Below are 24,485 nucleotides of genomic sequence, written 5' to 3'. Positions count from 1 at the left end.
AATAATTTTTCCTTCTACATGTTTATTACAAAATTTACGGGCGCCTGCTGAAGTAACAGGAAATAAAAATGCGGAAAATTCCAATTCATGGTCAAAGAGATAATAACTGCCAAATACGGTTTAAATAGTATGTATGTCGAAATATTGAAACTGACCAAAAATGCATTCGATGTCATTGACTTCCCATATTACGACATCTGGAGAACATTGACATCGTGCTTGATGCTTATTCTCCTTTATTCTCTCGAAAATCTTACTCAATCAAAAGGAAAGTCCTGTATTTTTTGTTTATTGTTCTTTTTCAAAAATACTTCTTGGAAATAAAATTTCACATGTGATAGATTTCATAATATTCCGTGAGGGATTCGCGAACCGGTTAATTTCGCTGGCCAACTGTTCTTATTTTTGGGTTTCTCGTAAAGGAGAAAGTAAAACCTTGAGCGAAGGCGTGGTAACTGAACGCGATTCGCGTAAATTGGATCAGATATTATTATACATACAAAAAGATCATGAATAATTAAAATATCTCATTAATGTCACAGCAAAGAGTACAGAAACTTATGACTCTGGAAATTTACTAAATTCTTTGATAGTTTATTTCAGTACTAATACAAAAATGTTTTACTTCAAATTAACTTCAAAAATGTTTCCATATGGTAGAGAAAATTTTAATTTTGTTCTTCTCATATATTTTGTATCAAGAATAATTTTTTATATTTAACTTTTTACTACTTTAATAATTAATGTTCATATACCTTTCTTAACTTATTTATTTATCAACAATTGAGGGTCTTGATGCTATAAGGTGTTACGCGCCATGTTAAGTAAATGGCGCGTAACATATCTTGAATTTATTTTTTCATATGTATTATTATTATACCAAGCAAATTTAGAAAATATTTCTTGATGAATATACACAACTTGGCAAAAATTTTCTGACAGAGAAATTTAAATATAAAATTTTATGTGAAAAAAAATTAATGTAAACATTGTCTAACGCTAGAAACGTCATAAAACATCAAAAATACCCCTACAAAGAAAAAATGGTAATACTATATTTTTTAATGAAAAATTTCCTGTACCGTTATAAATGACTTGTAATTGCAATTAGTAATTAACGAAAGTTGATTGTCTAACTTTCATATACTCGATTCTCCCGTTAATGATGGCTTTTGGTGACATAGATCTGTTTATTATAATCTTTAGAAAAGAATTTCTATAGAAATTTCTTATTAGTCAATATCGAGAGCTCATTCTTGAAAATTAAACGGAAATCAAATGTCGTAATTTTAGAATAAAATATATATCATTACTAGAAAATAATTAAGTAGGTAGTAATGAATCAATATCAATAATTTCGTTAAATTTCTTTCAAAAATTATTCTTTTCGATTCTATGCTATTATAAATAATATATCATTGACTTTTTAATTTGTAATTTATTACCTTTCAATAAATAGGAGGTTTTATATAATTGGGAGAAAATTAGGTTTTAGAAAATTATATTTTACTGTTACAAAATGTGACGATTTCGAAAAGTAAAAAATAGCGTGCAAACTAAAAATTGACAACAGATTTATTTTTATCTGTCGATTCGGAATTCTGTCTCTTTAAACCTTAAAAAGGCGTCATTAAACTTTCAGTTACTGTCATCTGCAATGCGATCGTGGTTCGAGATCATTAAGAACGTCATCATTAATTGGACCGCCTATTTACTGAAGTTCTTCAAATGAAGGCGATACCGAACAACCGATCATTTTAAAAATAATTTTAAAAATTGCCAATGAAATCAATTAGAACAGAATATAAAAAAAGAAAAGTAAAAATAAATCCGATTAGATATCAAGATAATTTTTATATATTTTTCTATTTCTTTAGTTTCTTTTGCATGAACCTTTGATTATCTTTTTAATTTTTTTTTGCATGAACTTTTATAATATTGATTACTAAATATTATTTTTATTACTTTTGCAAAATTTAATAAGCACGATTGGATTCTATTAACTCTTTCTATCATGCTTTGGGATACTTTTGGACTTGTTTTCTTCCTTTCTATAAATTGACTCAAAACTGAAAAAAGTCTCAGCCGAGTCAAAATAAATTCAGTCTTGTTCATAAAAAGGTTGTTCGACGACCTTTTCAGGGCAACAAGAAAGCAACAACATCACTATTTTCCGCGAGGTCCCGAATGAAATTGGAAAACGCTAGGAAACTAGTGAAACCAGAGTTGCTTGATGAGGAAACCGATTCCATCAACGAGAGGAAACATTTGGATATTGATGAGGAGAAAAAATTGGAGAACAAATTGTCTGATCTTCACACCGAGAGTACATTAGGCCAAGAGAGTGTCGTTAAACCGAAATTAGCGAGACCGAAAAAAAATCATGAAACAAGTAAAGTACGCAATTTTATACCAAAATCACGAAATTCTACAGTGAAAGAAGAAAAAAAAACAATTGAAAGTTCGTCAGAACGAATAAGAAAAAATGAAAATTCTTCAAAAACTAGATCATCTTTCAATATACGATCAAAATCAAAAATTGAAAATCGAGTAGAGTCGAATAATTCCTTAGGAAGGGGGAAATCGTTTTCTAGAAGAAATAAGACAAGTGAATATTCTTCCACAACGCAGAAACCTAAAAGTACTTTGATTCGTCATTTATCGAAAAATACAAATGAAAATAAATCAAAATTATTGCCTTCGAGAAAACCACTTCTTTCACGATATAGAAACGCTTCTACAGCGAAATCAGGCTCAAAAGTCTCATTTCATAGGGGTACTACTCCTTCGAATCAAATTAAATCAACAGATTTTAATACAATTGGAGAAACTACTGAAAATCCGGTCACAATAAAAAACTACATCTCTGTAACAAAATCAGTCAGTACGACAATTTCGGAAGAGATATCAACGAAGAAATTAAGGACCAAATTATTTAATGATCTCTCCAGGAGCAGTGTCGATGAGACACGACTTTTAAAAACGAAAAATTTGAAAGACGAACAGACAACAGCAAAAAATTTCCGCCCTACTAGTAGATATTCCAGAAAGAAGGTACAAGCTTTTAAAATCAATTCTGCGGCAAATGTTAGTGTCGCCACTAGTGGCGATGAAAAGATGAATAGTTCTCAGAAGATTGATCCACGATCAAGAACCGCAACCTATCGAAGACACTCGGAAGTACCTCTAAGTTTGCTGAGATCGTCGACTGTAGAGCCAAACAGCATTGAAATAACACCGAAGGCAACTAGGTTTAAAGTTTCGAGTAGCCCTTCACCACAGCTGGTAACGCAGGAACCTGCGGTTAATGTAAAGGTATCTAATGACTCCACTAGTGTGCAGCAGCAGTCTCTTCAGATCCTTCAAGACGGCAATGCATTCACTGGAAATAGTGGCAATATCTTTAGTCCCACTAAGAATATCCTTGTCACTGCAGGAAATGTTTCTCTTTTAGATCAAATTAGAAGCACAGTGGCGCCTTTACTCGGCTCCTTGGGCGCCAGGAGTCCCATTTTTTCCGGAATCTACAATAATGCCACAAATATCGTAAGTTTTAAAATAATTAATATGAATAATTATTTATTTAATTTAATTAATGATAATTCATTGCTTCCTAATGGAGAAAGTATTGTGATTTGTGATAAATTTCCATGTGGAAGGATTGCCGGAAATTTTTCAAAAAAGTTTCTGAAATCAGAGTAGCCACATGTCAGTAAAGTCAGGGAAATGTCAGGAAAAAAAATTTTATATCAGAGAAATTTAGAAAATTAAGAATTTTTCCACTTATTTTTAAAAATTAAAAACAAATCTTTCAAAAATTATTTTTGAATCATTTTTTTATTAAAATCATCGAAATATACAATTAAAAAAATTTTGAATTGTAATTGAAATTTTGTAATATTTAACTGAAAATAATTAATTTTTTTTCAAGTATTTTGTTAGAATTTTTGAAAAATTTTAATTGCAAATTTTCTGAAAGTAATTGAATTCTCAAAAAAATTTAATGAAAAATCTTTAAACGTAAATTTAAAAATGAAAATTAATGAAAATTAGCTTCTAATTTTTTTAAATTTAGTATTTTCAGTTCTTTTAATTAAATATTTCCAAAAATTCAAATACATAAAAAAAACATTTTAGAATTATTTTTAACATTTTGGAGAAAAAAATCGTGTTCAAAATATTTCATTAAAATTCATCAAAAAATTAATTAGTTTTTTATTAATACAAAAACTCTTTTAAGAAATTAAATTGTTTTCGAGAAATCACATAAAAATATTTTTAAAAACTACTTAATTCTTAGAATTTTTTTTTATCATAATTTTTTAAGATTTAATTATCTTCGAATAAAGCAAATAAAAATTTACTTTTTGGACTAGTTAAAATTTCAGAGAAATCATGGTCATATTTATAATTTAAATTGTTCAAAAATTTGATTATTTTTATTTTTTGAAAATATTATACCTAAATAAACTTGAGAAAAAAACATGGGCAGTTACAATTATTATAATTAATAAATAATTTAATTCACGAAGAACTTTCGGGAAATTGTTTAAAATTAATATAGATAATTGATTTGGAGATGAAGTTTAGTTTAGTTGAAAATAATAGAAAATAATTGAATTAAGGAAGGGTTATAATGGTAATTTTTAGAAATTATTAAATTTCATAAATTTTACTCATTTTCATTTTTTAATTAAATATCTTTTAGATTAAAATATCACATGAATTTTCGATCAAATGTCTTTTAGACCGAATGTCTTTTAGATCAAATATCTTATCGACTGAATACCATTTATATTAAATGATTTTTTGAGCAAATGTTGGTTCGACCCAGTGTCTTCTAAAACCAATAGTTTTTCGATCCAATGTCCATTCGATAAAATTCCGTTCTTCATGAAAAAGGAAAAAAATGTATGAATCATGGAGTAGAATAATTTTCAAAATGTTTTAGTCATTTTTGGTGAAATTTAATTTTAAATGGGCTTCATTTTTTATTGCAGATTAATTATTTTAAAGTATTAAAATAAGTTTAGGAAAAATCCATAATTTTAATGTTTTGTTAAAGGCAAAAATAGTTGTTAAATAGTTATAATTATATAAAATATGAAACCAAAATCACTGTATATTGACCTTTTAATTTAAAATAATTATTACAGAAAATTGTTTTGATGAGAAAAATATAGTTTAAAAAGCAGTGGATTTTTAGTTGTTTATTTTATTTTATCGATGTTATATTGGATTTACATTTTATAAAAAGATTTATGTAATAAAATGAAGAAATGTTCATGCCACAATGATATTTCATAAAAATATATTTTCAATGCTTTTATACTTGTAATTTTCTGTAGCAAGTTGGAAAGATTCTAATGAAAGTGCGCTTTGGAGATTCTCTCGGAATTCCGATAATACTTTCCGTCAAAATTTCACTGGAATTCTATCTGATTTACGATAGAAATTCATCTGGAATCGAAAATTCCATTAGCAATCTGAAGCAAATCCGACGTAATCTTCAGGGAGCATTTTACATACTATCTATTACAATTCGTGGCATTAATTTTTATTATAATGTGCTATTTTTTCTGCACATCATAGCAAGTAGCTTGAATTTTCCTTCTCCCTTGGAGTATTATGTAGTATATGAATGGCCTTTTATTTAATTAATTTTTTAGGTTTAAATGTTTTTATAAAATTCTTTTTATGTATGGTGGATTCCACGTCAGTTTAACACACTTATTTTTATGACTTGTTGGGATTTAGCTGTAATTTTGTAAATTTATTACTTTTATAGTGATAAACAACTCCACCAAATATTTTTTCAAAATTTTGAAAATTAAAAAAAATATGGCATTTTCAAAAAATTTTTTTTTTTTTTTGAAAGTGCTATAACTTTGGTTCTAATTAACCGTTTTTGGATTTTTAAAACAGGATTTTGAAAAATTAAAAATCCGTTTTTGAAAAAACATCATCTTCGATTTTTTTTAAATTTTACCAAATGTTAGGGCAAATGTGCTTTACATGTCCTGTAAGTTTCATCTTGGGATCTCAAAGGGATTCGGAGTAAAAAAATAAAACGTAACCACAAATTACGAACATATGGGGCAAAATTCCTCAACTGCCCAGGTAAAAAAATGAATTTTCTCTAAACTTTGCTAAAATGTTACTATTATTAGTAGAAGTGTAAATATTAATTTTTTTTTAATTTGATAAAATATTTTTTGAGTTATGGAGTTTCAAAATTTTGATTTTTTAAAAATATTTTGTTTTCGATTTAATATATTGATAAGTAAAATTAATCAAATTTAAAGTATGAATAGTAATTTTTAAAAGGGTTTTCACGGGCTATAAACTGGTGACTTTTTTTCTATGAGCCATGTAAAAATCAGAGTGGGACCATGAGAATTTTTGAGGAAAATAATAATTTATCATTATTTTACATAGAAAATGATGATTTACAATTAATTTTTTCAAAAAGTTCCATGGTCCCACTCTGATTTTTACATGGTTCATATGAAAAAAAGTAAGCTTTCGATTGGGATAGGTTACAAAAAAATAAAAAACACCGATTTTGAGATATGTATATTGAAAATGAGAATTTGACCTTGAATTTCAAGGTCAAATTGAAAGAAAACAACTTTTTTTCATCACCAGCTTATAATCCGTGAAAACCCCTTTAAAAATCACTATTCATACTTTAAATTAGATTAATTTTACTTATCAATATATTAAATCGAAAAAAAGATATTTTCAAAAAAATCAAAATTTTGAAACTCTATAACTCAAAAAATATTTTATCAAATTCAAAAAAAATTAATATTTACACTTCTACTAATAATAGTACCATTTTAATAAAGTTTAGAGAAAATTCATTGTTTTACCTAGGCACTTGAGGAATTTTGCCCCATATGTTCGTAATTTGTGGTTACGTTATATTTTTTTACTCCGAATCCCTTTGAGATCCCAAGATGAAACTTACAGGACATGTAAAGCATATTTGCCCTAACATTTAGTAAAATTTTGAAAAAAATCGAAGATGATGTTTTTTCAAAACGGATTTTTAATTTTTCAAAATTACAAAAAAAAAAAAATTTTGAATTTTTTTTTTATATTAATTGTAACTTAAAATATACTTAAAACCAAAAAAATCCTGTTTTTAAAATCCAAAATCGGTTAATTAGAACCAAAGTTATAGCACTTTCAAAAAAAAATACAAAAATTTTGAAAATGCCATATTTTTTGTAATTTTCAAAATTTAAAAAAAATATTTGGTGGAGTTGTTTATCACTATAAAAGTAATAAATTTACAAAAGTACAGCCAAATCCTAACAAGTCATGGAAATAAGTGTGTTGAACTGACGTGAAATCCACCATACACATATTTTTCTTCTATATGTTACCGGCAAAACCCGAAGACCAGGCATTTTGCGAAATGCCTAAGATTTTAGGAAATACCCGAATTTTCTAGAGATTTACAGGCAGTTCTCGAATTGCCTAGGCATTTCGAGAATTGACTAGGCGGTTCGCGAAATGCCGGGACCGTTTTAGGCAAATTAGCAATTTGCCTGAAAAGGCTTTTTCATTTCGCGAATTATTTAGTCAATTTAAGAAATTGATTAAATAATGGATTGTATGGGTAGATTTAACTTATATTCTTATATTTTTTGAATAATCCTAAGTTTATTAATTTGGAGTAAAAATTTTTGAAACGTGCCACCTAATATTAAAAAAATTTATTTTTCGCTAAAATGTTGTTTTTCCTATAGTGTTTTATATAAAAAAACACTATAACAAAGGATTTGACAAAAAAAATTTTTTTGTTATTATTATAAACAATTAAATTTTTTAGACTTTTTTTAAAAATTAATTGAAAAAAACTTGTTAACCAATTTTAATGATCCAAGAGGCATTCTTTTCTATTTGAGTCGAATTTATTCCTCTTTAATTTAAAACAAAGAACACTGAAATCGAATAAAAATTGTAAGCTTTAGATATTTTTGAACAGTAAATTGTAAAAAAATCCCACTGCAAATGGGATTTTTCTTGTTATTAATTTTTTTTCTTAAATGATGCAAGAATTTGTTATCATAAAAAAAAGGTATTAAAATTAAAAATTTTAAAAAACGGTTTAAAGTGTTTTTGGTTTGTTGTGAATTACAGATGTTTATAATTATGTTTTGACTTTTCCAAATATCTAAAAAAAAATTATTCACGGTTGACGCGTTTTGACGCAGTATAAATACTAATAATAGTAAGAAATATAATTGAGTAATGAAGGAAATTTGGATTATTTCTTTTGTCTATAAATGGCTCAGATAATCCATTTCTCAATTTGCCTAAAATGACGAATTCTTTTTAGGCAAATTGCCAATTTGCCTAAAACGGTCTCGGCATTTCGCGAATCGCCTAGGCAATTCGAGAACTGCCTGGTCTTCGGGTTTTGCCGGTAACATATACAATAAATTTAAAAATAATTTTTATTATCTAAAATAAATTTTATTAAAGATTGTATAATACATTTTAAAATTTTCAAAAAATGTAAAATTGTACGAAAATGATTAGAATTTTATTTATTAATTACTAGAATACAGCTGTCAGGATAACGCCAAATGGATCTCCTCCAAGATTTAGTGCAAGATATAAGGGCGCCGAACTTTTCGTAAGAAATCCATCAATTTCTCAATCTGCTGTTCCGAAGATTACAAGCTCTACTACACCATTTACGCCAATCGAGGTAAGAAAATTAATAGAAAGTTTGTGACTAATCCAACTTCTTATTTTCCCACCCGATAATTATGCCAATTCATTTGTTCTCACTATTCATAAATCTTTAAAAAGTTTCCAACAAAATGCGCATGCTAAACATCTTTATCAGTTTCACTATGTTGTTGCACTATTTTTTAATTTTAACAAATAATAAAAATTAAATTTAACTTACATTTGTTTAGCGCATTATGGTAATATCAAAAAAATATTTAATTATTTATAATTACAGGATTTGTAAATACAATTTCTATAACATAAGCAAAATAATTGCAGATATTTAAACTATTTAGGTAGTTAGGTATTCTACAGCCATTTAGTTAGTAACGTGACTTATTAAATAGATAGACTAACAAAATAGTTAAATCAAACTAGGTTAATAATAAACATTGTAATGCCAACCAACAAATTAGATGCAGTAAATTTATTAACTAAAATTACCTTCGAAATACGGTTATCCTAACTATCTTCTCTCTCAATGTGCATGCAAGAACTAGCCAAAAGACTGAAAGCACGCATTTATACCAGTCGGGTAGCAGTGAATACCCAGAGGCACTCACTGACACTTGACTGACATTAGAGAATTTGATTTCGCACTAGTCCAGTTGTTGAATATTGAGTAGCTACTCAATTGATCTATGTATATATATAACAATTTATAACAAAATTATAAATATATCTACATCGTTTTTCCACATCAGAATTAAAAATAGTTTAACATTATGTTTTCCATAAATTAGTCTTTTTTCGAATTGTTAAGGTAACTGACGCGGATAAATTTGACCAGCCTTTGAAATTTAAGCCAACAGAAACGTTAAACTTTTGGTCCCGTACATCTCAGTATAAACGAACTCTACTATTTATATATTAGAAGGTTATTTTCATAAACAGTTCTTTAAAATCAAATAAAAACCTCAAAGCGTTTCATTAAAAATCAATCATCGAAAATCAATATTATAAATATCAATATGATTATTATTACAAACTATAATATTTTTATCAATGTCCAACATGTCACTTTATAGATATTATGTTATATAATTAATTTTCAAGAATTCTAATTATTGAATTAAAATTTACTTTTACTACATAAATAAAACTGATATTTGGTGTTATAGGTTTCAAATGTAATAATTGACTGACCAGTTCTCTCCTCGAGTTCTCTATCATTCCATTCATTCATTACAAATCGTCAAAGACCGCGCTATTCCAAAGTACCTAACTTTGAAGTGAAATTGTGAGAAAACTAATGCAGCTAGAAAGCTGCGGTTTATTGCGTTGGAAAGAGTAGTCCGTTTATTATAAGAATCGATAAAAAAGTAAAAATTGATTTTTTCGACTCGTAGGTCCCCTTTAACTGTCCTTGTCACATATACATTTCAATTCATACATACTTATTTAGTACATGTCATCGATAGGCACCGCTACAACAGTCGTTAAACATAAAACCTAACACTCGATCAAGCTCTTTCATGCGCTTTTCTTCTAACTCAGAACTGGGTTAGAATTTCTCAAACGGATCACCGTTGTTGTTGTTACCAAAAAGGTAACTTTACTCTACAAGGATTAAAAAAAATTATTTTCCATGAAAAACAATTTTTTTAAGTGATCCGTTTGAGAAATTCTGACCCAAGTATCTCTATCTCACGCCCTCCCTCAGCAGCCCATATTATTCTTTTACAATTTTGGAACTTAACCATTTTTGTAACACATTATCCCACAAAACACACAATTTTTAGTTGACAGAAAATTATATTTAAGTGGGTAAGAATGTTTGGTAAAAGTATGAATAAAATACGTGCGGGTCAATTTTTCCATATTTATCCGGCTACACACCCTTTCTCCTTTAAGTAGCTTTAGGATAAACCTTGAAATAGTATATGCTTTCTCATTTTAAATTTTCTGTCATTATTGAATTTCTTTTGTATAGAAATGGGACTAACAGTTTTTCCAAGTAAATATATCACATACTCCAAGCTGAATGGAAGAACAGTATAATTGATTCGTGTAAAGATGTAATCAGCACAATTGTACGCATGTTGTACAGCACGCACGATGCATGTCTTTTATGTTTACAGAATTCCGGGTCGTCACCACCAATTGAAGTCTCAAGTAATGGAGAACCTAAGGTTGTTACCTTCTATCAGGCTTTGGAGTCGGCTTCCATCACCGACGAACAACTTAAGACTAACTTACAGCAACTCGGACGAGTTGCCCAGGTAGACAGACTTAACGATAACGACCCCAACGGCACGAACAGTTCTAACAATGACATAGAACCAATAACAGTAGCAGTAACAACCGCTAAACCAAACTCCATTACCCCTTCAGATGAAATCCCCCCAACACCCGAGGCTACCCCAACTTCTGAAACACCCACAACAAATTTGAAAACACCATCCACTTTTGAGACAATCTCCTCATCTGAGTTAAATCCACCCCTTGCCGACGTAAGTACTTTTTTGGATGTGAACAATCGAATTCAAGCCGCTACCACGACTATAAGAATGACAAGTGCAGAAGCCGAGGAAGTAACGAATTTTTCTAACATTCCTAATTTTTCCAACAATGATATTGAAGATCTAGAATTCAGTCCCAATCTTGCAACCAGTACTAATAATCCTATTTCAGAAGTTCAAATAACAACAATAAGCACTAGCCAGGAAATTTCTACAGCTACTGAAGCATCTTCCACTACCGATACTAATGTATTTATTGTAACCCCTGTAAAACCTGAACTTTCTGCAGATACTGGATTTGAAACCACAACTGCATCTATTTCTAACTCTTCATTTGAATCTACAACAGACTCTGCTTCTGAAGATATTAAAAATTCTGAATCTCAATTCACTTCTAATTCTGAATCTCTCTCTGACTCTGGTTTGGAAACCATTTCTAATTCTACACCACAATCTCCAACTGAATCTCCATTTTCTAAATTTTTATCTTTAAATGATGAAGCTCTTTATGCTACATCAAGTTCTAAAGCAATTCCTGGAGAAGAAACCTTTCAAAAATTGACAAATTATGAAGAGAAAAATGATTTTTTGGGTTCAGCTTCAACAATAAATCCAGCTAGGAATTCTGCAATAGATAATGGCTATTTTTCAACTGAAATACCTATATTCAATGATGGTATATTAAGTACCACGGATAGTGTTATTGGTATTGATGTTAGAGGAAATTTTTTTGAGAATTATGCATCAACAGAAGTACCACTAACAATAACAGAAACTTCATCAGGAGAAATTGCAACAACAACAGGAATGCCATTGGCTGAAAAATCATTTACAGAAATATCGTCATCAACAATTGGAGTACCATTCACAACAGAATTATCATCTACAACTACGGTTCAATCAACAACAGCATCATCCACTACAGAATATTCGACTACTACTCGAACCTCAACAACTGAAATTCCATTTACGACTACAACATCAACAGAATTGCCAACCACATCAAGACCATTGATGACATCGTCAACCACTGTAAGGACATTGTCGACGCCAAGCTCAACAGAATTGACAACTACATCATTATCATCAAGGCCATTGATGACATCGTCAACAACTGCAAGGACATTGTCGACGCCAACAATCATTCCCTCCACATTCATTCCAATGGGAGGATTTCCTCGATTCCCTAAGTTGCAGTCTTTTTTGGATACCCTGGCGCAGTTGGGTAATCCAACTATAAAAAGCCAGGTAATGGAGAATATTGAGACAACTACAATGATTGAACCAAATTTATTAAACGAATTGACAACACCGCTAGGGATCCTAACCACTAATTCCGCTATACCTGCAAGAATTAAAGAAACCGCTTATGATCCAAGAAGTGATGTGACTAGTGCTCCTGCGTCATTAATAGATCAAACCACTTTTAAAAGTGCTATTACGGAATCTAAAAATCTATTGAATGTTGATGAGAGCTTAAACGAGAATATCAGTCCTGCCGGACAAACGTTTCTTGATTTTTCATCATCTCTGGCAAATCAGGTCAAGCTCAACATCGGTAAAGACGAATTTATGAATATGACTCAATCTTGGATCAATGACGGTGATAGTGATATACCCTTTGATAACGAACTACTCTCGCGCCTAATGAACGTTGCAACAAAGCTTTCCTCCAAATCCCCAAATGATACGAAGCCTGTGCTAATGTCAAAAACTCCTCAAAGTCGGGCAAATGTAGATAAAATGCCTTCACTTCTAGGTGGTTTTCTTGACAATACTGATAGAAACCAAACTACCGAAAGAACGACTGCGGTAGATATTGACACGACCCTTGCGCCCATTTCTGACACCCTTTCTCGATTAATTAAACAAACGCCTCGTACAGATAATCCTGAGACAACCAGCATAAATTATCCATCACTAATCTTAGACTCACAGACTAATGATGCACCACAGACCTTTGCACCTGTAGTACCAAACGAACAAAGTATTGAATCACGTAGCACAAAATCACCTCAGTTGCAAACCTCTAGTACCTTAGACTTATATGTAATGTTGTCAGATCTTGTAACTAAAGCACCCACAGCATCATCAGCACTGGATATGGGAACCCAAGAAATCACACTAACCCCCACTTCTACCGAGCTGATCCAAATGGTTGAGGAAACAACTCCTAATACGCCTTTAGAAACAACCATTGGTTCACTCATCACGACCCTTGATTCTTTTTCAAATCCAGAGACTGTTATTCCAAATATGCTTACACGTTTCCAGGATTCTTCGCCAGCAACTGCCCAAACGACGGCACGACCCAACTTGATCACTTCAAACCTCTTGGATTTTCCATATTTATCTAGAAATCCTACCACTCTTTCCACCAGGTTACTACCAACCAGTTTCAATTATAATTTACCAACAACCACACCATCCACAAGATTATTACCCACCAGTTTTGGTACCACCACTTCTTCTTTAAACAATTTTGAAACCACTTATTTACCTATTGAAACAACTTCCTCTCCTCTGAACAATATTGGAACCACTCTTTCTCCTTCAAGTAATGTTGGTACCACTCTACCTCCTACGAACAGTAATGGTGGTAATTTCCCGACATCCACCTCCAGTCCATCAACAACAGCAACTTTATCATCCTCAAAACTCTTGAGTATTGACGCAACACCAGTGTCGAACCCTGGAGCAGCTTCAGGTCCTGCGATGATAACTCCGTATGCGGGACGTTTTGGTGGATTAAGAATCACCCCGGCTCCAAGATTTAGCTCTAGTTCGTCAACAACAGCTCCACTGAGGGACTACTTGATCTATGGAATCTATCCAAATAAGACAATAGTGCGAAAGCGACCAGAGGACAATTTGATTGACGCAAGGAACGTTGACAGCCCATACGTCATCTTTGGAATTTATCCTGATGGAAGACTTGTTCGCAAGTTCCCCAATGGAACGGTAATACCGGATCCTCCCAGCAACCCGGTTGAAGTTGTTTTCTCGCTTAGTACAACCACCTCTACTACTAACCGGCCAAGTCTATCCGCATTTACTGATATCCAGGCTAACCAAAGTTCCCGTAATCAGAATGCTGCTCTCTCTAACAGTAGTCCAGTAGCCACCTTGGAAAAGCAGATTAGTCTCGTCGGTACCAATGATGTTGACAATGGACTGTCTGGTAATGCCATCGACCCCATTGGAACAACCAGCCCTGTTCCCCCAACAGTTGATAGCGGTGTTAGCACCACTCAGACAATGGTACACTACTCCACTCAGTATTAATTAGTCAAAAAGATCATCGTGACTTTTTAAAAAATATTTTTTATTATTCAGCAATGTCTCAGTAACTTATTAGTTTTTTAGTTTCCATAAAATAACGCGGAATTTTTAATTCATATTTCTCAACCATTATTTTCTCGAATTTGCAAGAAACAATTTGCATTTGAATGAACTTTTATTATCAATTTCTACTTACAAGTAAACTTTCTAAAGTGCTACTCAGCGATTTTAAATTTTAATTTAACTAATCTCATTTTGTATGGCATAGACATACAATTGGTACGAAATTTTTATATGTCACCACAAAGGTTTCAAGTGTGGAAACTTCACTTAAAATATAAAAAATTGGAAAAATGCGAGTTGTACTCGCGCAGAATCTAAAGGTTCTGTACACTAATAAAAGTTTCGGTTGCAAACATGAATATAAAACACTTTAGCGTTTTCGAATCCTTATCCATAAAAAAATCTTTCTCGTTTGAAATTTATTACTTGGGAGTTTTTAGGGTCGCTGATTACGAATTCAGTGTCAGTTTTTGAAAGTTCAAAAAAGCCGATTCGATATGGCGGATAATTTTGTCAAATATTGATCAGATTCATTTGAAACACATGCTACTTGGGAGTTTATGGGGTTGCTGTTTTCAAAGCGGTATTTAAAAGGTATTCAATTAAATTATTAAATTATATTAATTATAAAATTATTATATGATATTATCACTCGTCTTTGTCGTTGCGATTACAATTGGACACTGGTAAATAAAATGTATAATTCACGAAGTATAATTTAACTGACGTGAGGTGAATGACCGTGTCAGTAAACAAAATATAGGAAATGTCTGGGTAAATCAAACAGATTAAGAATATTTCATTTCACTTATAAAATGATTATAGCAATTACTAAGATTTTGTACGTCTTCCTTTTTATTATAGATACGTTGATGATATAATTACTTGCATACAGAAAGATAAAATTGACGAAATGATTAATATTTTTAACAGCTATGACGAAAGATTACAGTTTACTTTTGAAATACAAAATAATAATACTATTAATTTTTTGGATGTTCTTGTTATTATTAATTAAAGAAATCAACTCATTACTGATTGGTACAAAAAACCCACATTTTCTGGACGAACCATTAATTACCATTCTAAACATCCTTTGACTCAAAAAATCGCAATAATTTTTAACTTAATTGATAGAGCTATAAAACTCTCTGACAAATAATTCCACTCAAAAAACATAGAATATGTGAGAGAAATTTTATTAAAAAATAATTATCCATTAGATTTTATAAACAAGCATATAATGACACGTGTTTCTTTTATAGAATCTAATTCTCTATGTTCTACTGACAAAAATGTCATACTTTACACAAGATCACCAAAAGTTCTCTTACCCTATGTTCCGAACATTTTTGAAAAAACTTCCTCACTTCTGAATAATTATGCTATTTTATCTATTCCTTGCAAGAATCATAACATGAATCATAATTTTGTTAAAAAAGGCAAAGATAAAAATGTAAAATCTGAGAACACTAACACTGTCTATAAAATTAATTGTGAAAATTGCTCTGCATGTTATGTGGGACAATCAAAAAGAATGGTAGGTGTTCGTATTAATGAGCATAAAAACTCGATTTCTAATGTAATTGCTACTCATAACGATTTTTTTAAACATAAATTTGATTGGAAAAATTTTCTCATATTGGACAAAGAAGTAAACTACAAAAAACGTTTGATATCGGAAATGATCCATATTAATTTACAAAAAAATCCGGTTAATAAAAAGGAAGACGTACAAAATCTTAGTAATTGCTATAATCATTTTATAAATGAAATGAAATATTCTTAATTTGTTTGATTTGCCCTGACATTTCCTAAATTTTGGTTACTGACACGGTCATTCACCTCACGTCAGTTAAATTATACTTCGTGAATTATACATTTTATTTACCAGTGTCCAATTGTAATCGCAACGACAAAGACGTTCCTTTTGGAACCTTTTCTAATTTTGTTAATTTTTTTCGGTAAATAATTGTTTAAAAATAAGTTTATAATTATTAACTTCATATTTTTAAGAATGTATTTTTATTTTAATTATTTTTCTTTTTTTGTTAAATAAATTATAGTTTCTGAAGAGGGCAGCCGCGCTGTCGAAACGTTAAACAACATTTGTTGTTTTATTTTATACACCTGACTCGGAATGATCGTTAAATTCAATGTTTATTAAATATATTAATTATAGGTACATTTTAAAATAAATTTATTTAAAAAGAAGCAGGAATTTCTATTCCTAGTGTAGTAAGAAGCAGTTTTTCGACGAGATTGAGTTTGTCATCAAATTTGTCTGAAATGCTTCTATCGCACGAGGCACACACTGTACTTTGTGTAGCAGCCCAGGTGGAAAAGTTAACGTTAGCTAATGCTACTAACGTTAGACTAACGTTAACTAACGTTAGACTAATGTTAACTAACGTTATAATCTGATATTAGTGATAAAAAAATGTCGTTAGACTAACGTTAGCCTAACGTTAGTAGCATTAGCTAACGTTAACGAACGTTAACTTTTCCACCTGGGACCTGTTTACAAAACGTCATTTTTGTATATGTACAGATTTTATTTAATTAAATTATTTATAGAAATTACTTTTTCTGCGTGTACACATTATTATGTTAAAATTAGAGCAACTTCTTAAATGAAAATTAACATCTTGGCCCAACATTAGTTGACTAACTGCATTTTGCTCTGATACATTAGTCTGAATATGATTAATAGGGGTGTTATTATTAAGGTTACAACTCGACGTTCGAATTCGAGAAACGAAAAATTGAAAACGTAGCAACAAGTCTGCCAACTTTGTCGAAAATTGATGAGATTAATTTGAAACAAATTAATCTCATCAATTTTCGACAAAGTTGGCAGTCATATTGGATCCGCTATTTTTAGTTATCAAAAACTGACACCGGATTTATATTTTCGTCTGCAATTTTACTATGATACACGTAGTAATTAAACATCCCGAACAATATTTGTATACAATTAGAAAGTAAGGTTACTACGTTCGGGGCATGTAAGGGGACCGTACACCACTTTTGCGTGTTTTTTCAACATTTATTTTTTCATAGTATAATGTATCGAAACTCTGGGCTCTTTTCACACATATTAACACACATATTGAGGATTAAGAAAAAAATAATTTTTTATTTATTCTGCCCTTCATGGCGACAAAATGGCGGCTGAAGTGATTGTCCGGAAAAAACTTGTTGACACGATATCTCTGCTTCAAAATGTCTGAAACAAAAAATCCAAAGAATTTCTTAAAATATATGTCAGTGGCTATGGCATGAACCACAACCAACATTCTACATTCATTTTTAACCCCATTTTTTTACCGTTTCAGGAGTGAAAAAGGGGTAAAAAAAATTCAAACCGCCGCCATTCTCTAATTTTTTTTCAAATTCATTTTTTGTGGTTCTAGCCATAGCCACTGACGTATATTTTAAGAAATTCTTTGGATTTTTTGTTTCCAACATTTTGAAGCAGAGATATCGTGTCAATCAGTTTTTTCCGGACAATCACTTCAGCCTCCATTTTGTCGCCATGAAGGGCAGAAGAAATAAAAAAATATTTTTTTCTCAATCCTCAATATGTGTGTTAATATGTGTGAAAAGAGCCCAGAGTTTCGATACATTTTACTATAAAAAAATAAATGTTGAAAAAACACGCAAAAGTGGTGTACGGTCCCCTTAATTTAAATTTTATTATAATCCCGTTTTCAATTTAACAAATTGATTTTTTACAGTGTAATCGGAGACGTCATAAACCCCCTAGTAACAATTTTTTTTAATAATCCCACCAATTTTGAAAAATTGGCCACCATATTGGATCGGCCATTTTTAATTTTGAAAAATTGATGGATTAATTTATTGAATTGATTAATATGAAGAACATGACCTTTAAAACCTTTATGCGGGCGTTTAAAATATTTCGTATCGATTATTTTTATATACTAGAGATTGATTCGATATCTGATGTCGATAAATTTAAACCCGATGGCATTCTAATAAGAACTCTTTTTTTAGTCGAAGTTTTTTCTGATTTGTTTTAATACTTAAAATTATTATATGACATTTTTTTATTCTTTTAAAGTCAACAACATTTTTTCCAATACTTTTTATAGAAAATATTCCAGATGATGTACTCCACTCATTTCTTGTGGGGACCCATAGACAGTGGCATTGTTTGCCTATGTTTAAATCTGGCCCTGATTTACTCTAAGTTTTAGAAAAAATTTATGAAAAAGACGCAAAAAAGATCTTGAAATTTTTAATATGATATTCTTGTAGAATTTGAAGCATATGATACAAATTTTATAAATAAAATATAATATTTAAAATTTTAATCAAATATTGAAAAACGTCTATTTTACCAGTGAAAGAACAGTTGTATTTTCCAGTGAAAGAACATGGTAAATTTATTTTAATGCAAGTGCCTAAAAATAAAAAAATTCTATAAAAAAGGTTACAAATATTCTGAAACAATTTTATAACCTACTATTATACATATTTTCTTGATTGCGCATCCAGAAGTATTATTTAATTATACAGTAACTTGTAAACTATTTTCTGTTTATGTTTTGTTCATTTGTCATGTAAACTCACTAAAAAATAAAAAAATTATTTTCGAAAATAAGTTATTTTATTGCATATTGTAACTATTTTTTTATAATAAACTATATTTTTAAAAAATAAGGAACTAAAAAATATTTTTGTATAGTGCTAAAAGTTATTATTTTTGTGAAATATCGGGACAAATAAATAATTTATTATTTTAGTGGTGTCAATTCTTTCACTGGTGCAACTACCCTATAAAAGGAGGATGTTAAAAAAGGGTCGATTTTTGCCCCGAACCGAGAAGTAAATTTCAGGTGAATCCTTATACATTTTGAGCCCAGGAATAGAGTAGTAACCTTCATTTCCCCCATACCCTCGGGAAAGTGGTGAAAATGAGGAAAAACCATGAAAAGTCCAAAAAATAAGAATTAAGTTGGAATAAGAGCAAAAGAGATAAAAACATATCATAAAATATTTTAAAATATTTTCTGGTCTATAAATAACTGCCACATACTTGGCTACTGTTGGAAAAGTCGGAAAATTTATGAAAATCCCTTGAAAAATGTAAGAAATTCTTTTTAAGTGGTCAGAATCGGTTTAGAGTAGAGTAAAGTTAATTTAAACTAATTACAAAACAATTTTATATCTACAATGATATCTAGACTTTTCCCTGATGTCTGAAGAATGTGTGTAAATCTCAGAAAACTCAGGAAAATTCAAAATAATAAAAATAATCTATTTACGTTGTTTCAGAACTGACAGAAGTAATTTAAATTCATTTCTAAATTATTTTTTGGACTAGGAATAACTAGTCACTCACTGTTGTGAGTTTTAATATTGACGAAATAGTCGGAAAATATATGGAAAAATTATGAAAATTGTAACAAATTGAGCTTTGGCAGTCCGAATCAATTTATAGTTGAATAAAATTTTTATCTTTCAGTTTTTTCTTCAAATTTTTTTCTAAATTATTTCTTGGACTAGAAATAACTGTTGTTGGTTTTTTTACTGACGGGAAAGTTGGAAAATCAATGGAAGCTTTGGCAGTCCGAATCAATTTATAGTTTAATAAAATTTTTATCTTTCAGTTTTTTCTTCAAATTTTTTTCTAAATTATTTCTTGGACTAGAAATAACTGTTGTTGGTTTTTTTACTGACGGGAAAGTTGGAAAATCAATGGAAGCTTTGGCAGTCAGAATCAACTTATAGTTTAATAAAGTTTTCTTCTTTCAGTTTTTTCTTCAAATTTTTTTCGAAATTTTTTATTGGACTAGAAATAACTGTTGTTGGTTTTTTTTACTGACGGGAAAGTCGGAAAATCTATGGATAAATTAAAACAAAAAAAATTGTAACCAAAAATTGAGCTTTGGTAGTCAAAAACAGTTTAGGGTTGAACAAAGTTAACTGAATTTAGTTCTAAAATGATTTTAGATCTACCATCATATCTAGATTTTTCTTTAATATCGGAACATGTGTGAAAATCGCGGATTATGTATTGATGTTATTTCAGAAATGACAAATTTTATTCAAATTCATTTTCAAATTATTTTTTTGTCCTGGAACTGTTGTATATTGATACCTATAGGTATCAATTCAATACAAAATTTTGACTTTCCCTGAGTTTTCCGCGATTTACACACATTTTCTGATATTTAAGAAAAATCTAGGTAAGATGGTAGATCTACAATCATTTTAGAACTAAATTTAGTTAACTTTGTTCAACTCTAAACTGTTTTTGACTACCAAAGCTCAATTTTTGGTTACCATTTTTTTTTTTCAATTTTTCATAGATTTTCCGACTTTCCCGTCAATAAAAAACCTACAACAGTTATTTCTAGTCCAAGATATAATTTAGAAAAAAATTTGAAGAAAAAACTGAAAAATGAAAACTTTATTCAACTCTAAATTGATTCTGACTGCCAAAGCTCAATTTGTTACAATTTTCATAATTTTTCCATATATTTTCCGACTTTTCCGCCAATATTAAAACTTACAACAGTTATTCATAGTTCAAAAAAATAATTTAGAAATGAATTTGAATTACTTCTGTAAGTTCTGAAACAACGTAAATAGATTATTTTTATTATTTTGACTTTTCCTGAGTTTTCCGAAATTTTCACATATTCTTCGGACATAAGAGAAAAGTCTAGATATCATTGTAGATATAAAATTGTTTTGTAATTAGTTTAAATTAACTTTACTCTACCCTAAACCGATTCTGACCACTTAAAAAAAATTTCTTACATTTTTCAATGGATTTTTATAAATTTTCCGACTTTTCCGACTGTAGCCAAGCATGTGGCAGTTATTTGTAGACCAGAAAATATTTTTAAATATTTTATATGTTTTTATCCCTTTTGCTCTTATTCCAACTTAATTCTTATTTTTTGGACTTTTCATGGTTTTTCCTCATTTTCACCACTTTCCCGAGGGTATGGGGGGAAATGAAGGTTACTACTCGATTCCTGGGCTCAAAATGTATAAGGATTCACCTGAAATTTACTTCTCGGTTCGGGGCAAAAATCGACCTATTTTTTAACATCCTCTTTTAGATCTTTTATACCATCTATAATACGTTGATGCAATGCATCTTGTTTTTCTTTATTCTTGTGCTACACAGTGAAAAAGAAGTTTTAAATCGTTTACATTTTAAATTCGCAGACAATGTAGAGCATGTCCTTGTCTATAGGGAGGCCATATATTATTTTTATATTATTTCTTCATAAAATTATACACTAAAAGACATACTCAACATTTTTCAAGAAAACAGCATAATCTCTGTGCTTCTGTGATATTTAAATTTTTTTTCCATTGTGTTATTCGTTTATTATAAAACTGTTAGAATTATAAATAATAATTGGTACTAATAAACATTTCAATAATTGTCTGTTAGATTAATATTGCTTTCATATTTTTCGTATGTTCATCTCATTTTTTTAGTTATCTGTTTTTAATAAGTGATTAATATTCTTTTCTTAATATAGCTTTTAATCTTGCAACTGTTTTTCGTTCTCTAAGTTTAAGAGAAAAATACTTTTACCTACCTATGTACCTTTGGGCCTGAATCTCAAATTTCTTTCCTTTAACATTTAATGTTTCATCTTTAAAGATATAGAAAATATCGAAACATGATTTTTTCATCACTGATTATTAAACAAAACTAGTCTATTTTATGTTCTTGTAAATTTTTCTTCTTGTAAATGATTTGTTTGTAAATAAGGCCTCCTGATAATGTGTACATTTGACACGTATAATTGTTTGAACGTAAACTGAAGAATTGAAAAGATTTTACACATCATCGCACATTGTATAAAATCACAAAAGCACTAAAAATGTAGTTAGTATGTTTTACTTTATCATATTTCGATATTTGTACATATTCATGTTTACTTCAATATTTTCTATTTTGTTTTAAGATATGTTTACAATATTTTGAATAAAATTTCATACTTTCACAATATTTTATTTTGCTCTTAAAAGTCATTTTTATTTTTAATACAAAATTGAAAGAAAAATAATCTATATTTTGTTTTTTTTGCTATTTTATCGAAATTAATTAAATGTCAGACAAATACTGTGAGAAGCAGATTATATTTATTTTCTACTAATTTCTTTCAATAATTTTGTTTAAATTAAACAATGAAGTTTTTTTTAAATAATCGTTTTTGTTTGTTTATTAAATATGCAGGTGATAAATGCACCGAATGCAACAAGTTCAGTGCCATCTGCAACAAGTTCGAGTTCTTCGAATTCTAATGTCGTCGTAGGTTCGAACGGTAGTCAGCAGGGTGGTCGGATTATTCAGGATCGAGAGAGGGACGAGGCCACCAGGACGAGAGAGGCCGGAGGTCAACGCAACTCCATGTACATTGGACAGGTAAGACAAGGAGAGAAAAATGAGTTCAATGATTTAAGAGTTGCGTTCAATCCTATACATCATCTGCTTTTTTATGACGTTTCAGGATAAATTCATTAATTACTGGATCAATAATCAACCCAACTCCAATCCTCAAGTTCTTAATGTTAAAATTAATTCCGTTTCCGTAAGTCGTTATATAATTCTCTTGTTACTTGTTAGTCCAGGTTATATTTTAAAGTCAATAACTAATTAATATAATTATAATTTAATTTTTTCGAAAAGAATTATTGATATTTAGAAAGTTATTATTTGATGGAAAGAAATAATAGTTTTCGGAACATGAAACATCAACGGTTATGGTTTATTAGCTCAGTTTTGAAAATACTTTTTTTAAATTTGTCTTGAATTATATGTTTTGTAATTAATAGAGCTTTTCATTTCTGTAAGACTGCATCAAGTCAAGGTGCCGGTAATTCGCCAGGAAAATTGCCATCGTTTCACTTGTCACCAAATAGTGGATCAGGTATAATTACCGTTGCACCCAACTTTGCCTGGAAGGATCCTTTGGATCAAATCTTCGGCATCACAACTAATTCTCCGCCCATTTCTGCCTCTGTTGCGTCAAATATTTTGGTTTGTTGTACATTTTTTAATCACCTTCATACCGTTAAAAATATTATTTTAATTTTTAGTCTAATGTTAACACTTGTTACATAGGATGATGCTAATGCACAAAATGCTCAAATTTTTGCGCCGAAATCTTCGGGAATTTCCTCGACTTCCTCAACAATATCATCTACATCGCCTCCATCAACAACGATGCCAACAAATCCAACTACTGCACTTGCAAATGATCCTCTAATTACAACAACAACAGCTAATCTAAAATTAGTTAACACCCTAGATGGATCTGGAGTGAAAGAAAATCCGTTTGGAACAACATATGATGATTTGGCTTTCCTCAATACTCTGGTAAATAGTTTTGTTGGTATTTATTTCTGTACTTTTATTCGATGACTTACTAAATTTTGCATTGTTAATTAATCTTTTAACAGCATGTGATTGCTAGGTTCTCAATGGCAATTTTTAGACCACTTTTTTCTTTAAATATTTAATAAATTGTGGGCCTGCATACAATAACAACCGCTGCGCTTGGTTGTAGTGGATAGTACCAGTCAGGTAGCAGTGAACGGCCCAGAGGCTCTCACTGCTGCCTGGCTGGTATTATCCCCTACAACCAAGCGCAGCGGTTGTTATTGTATGCAGGCCCTCAATTGAGCTGAAATTTTTTAGAAAAGTCTAATTTCTTTAAAATTATCTGTTTTCACGGTCACATCTAATCAATTTCTCTTCTTTACCGATTTCAAAGTGTTTTATTATAATTTATTTTAGAATCATTAAAACTTTTGCACATCACTACCCTTCTTTTTATAATATTTTAGACATACAAAATTCCAGCTCAATTTATTAAATATTTAAAGAGAAAAGTGGTCGAAAAAATTACCATTGAGTTT

The 24,485-nt window shown here is 30.0% G+C and overlaps 1 protein-coding gene across 4 annotated transcripts in view; it reads left to right on the top strand.

The window, feature by feature from the left end:
• The window catches only part of LOC122508796 (uncharacterized threonine-rich GPI-anchored glycoprotein PJ4664.02-like), a 104,559-nt gene that overhangs the window by 60,906 nt on the left and 19,168 nt on the right, over positions 1–24,485 (top strand). Inside the window, exons 5-12 of one of the 4 annotated variants that reach the window (XM_043622346.1) lie at positions 2,143–3,546; positions 8,579–8,728; positions 10,836–12,464; positions 13,491–14,477; positions 22,801–22,989; positions 23,075–23,155; positions 23,419–23,604; positions 23,689–23,943. In XM_043622346.1, coding sequence (XP_043478281.1) covers positions 2,143–3,546; positions 8,579–8,728; positions 10,836–12,464; positions 13,491–14,477; positions 22,801–22,989; positions 23,075–23,155; positions 23,419–23,604; positions 23,689–23,943 — 4,881 coding nt within the window. Of the gene's footprint in view, positions 1–2,142; positions 3,547–8,578; positions 8,729–10,835; positions 14,478–22,800; positions 22,990–23,074; positions 23,156–23,418; positions 23,605–23,688; positions 23,944–24,485 lie in introns of all 4 variants that reach the window. The other 3 variants (XM_043622347.1, XM_043622345.1, XM_043622344.1) reach the window with 3 other exon arrangements.

The sequence above is a fragment of the Leptopilina heterotoma genome, unplaced genomic scaffold (genome assembly GCF_015476425.1).
Source record: "Leptopilina heterotoma isolate Lh14 unplaced genomic scaffold, ASM1547642v1 Lhet_57, whole genome shotgun sequence".
Taxonomy (NCBI): domain Eukaryota; kingdom Metazoa; phylum Arthropoda; class Insecta; order Hymenoptera; family Figitidae; genus Leptopilina; species Leptopilina heterotoma.
Note: the sequence above shows the minus strand (reverse complement) of the source record. Positions and strands in the feature narration are given on the sequence as shown.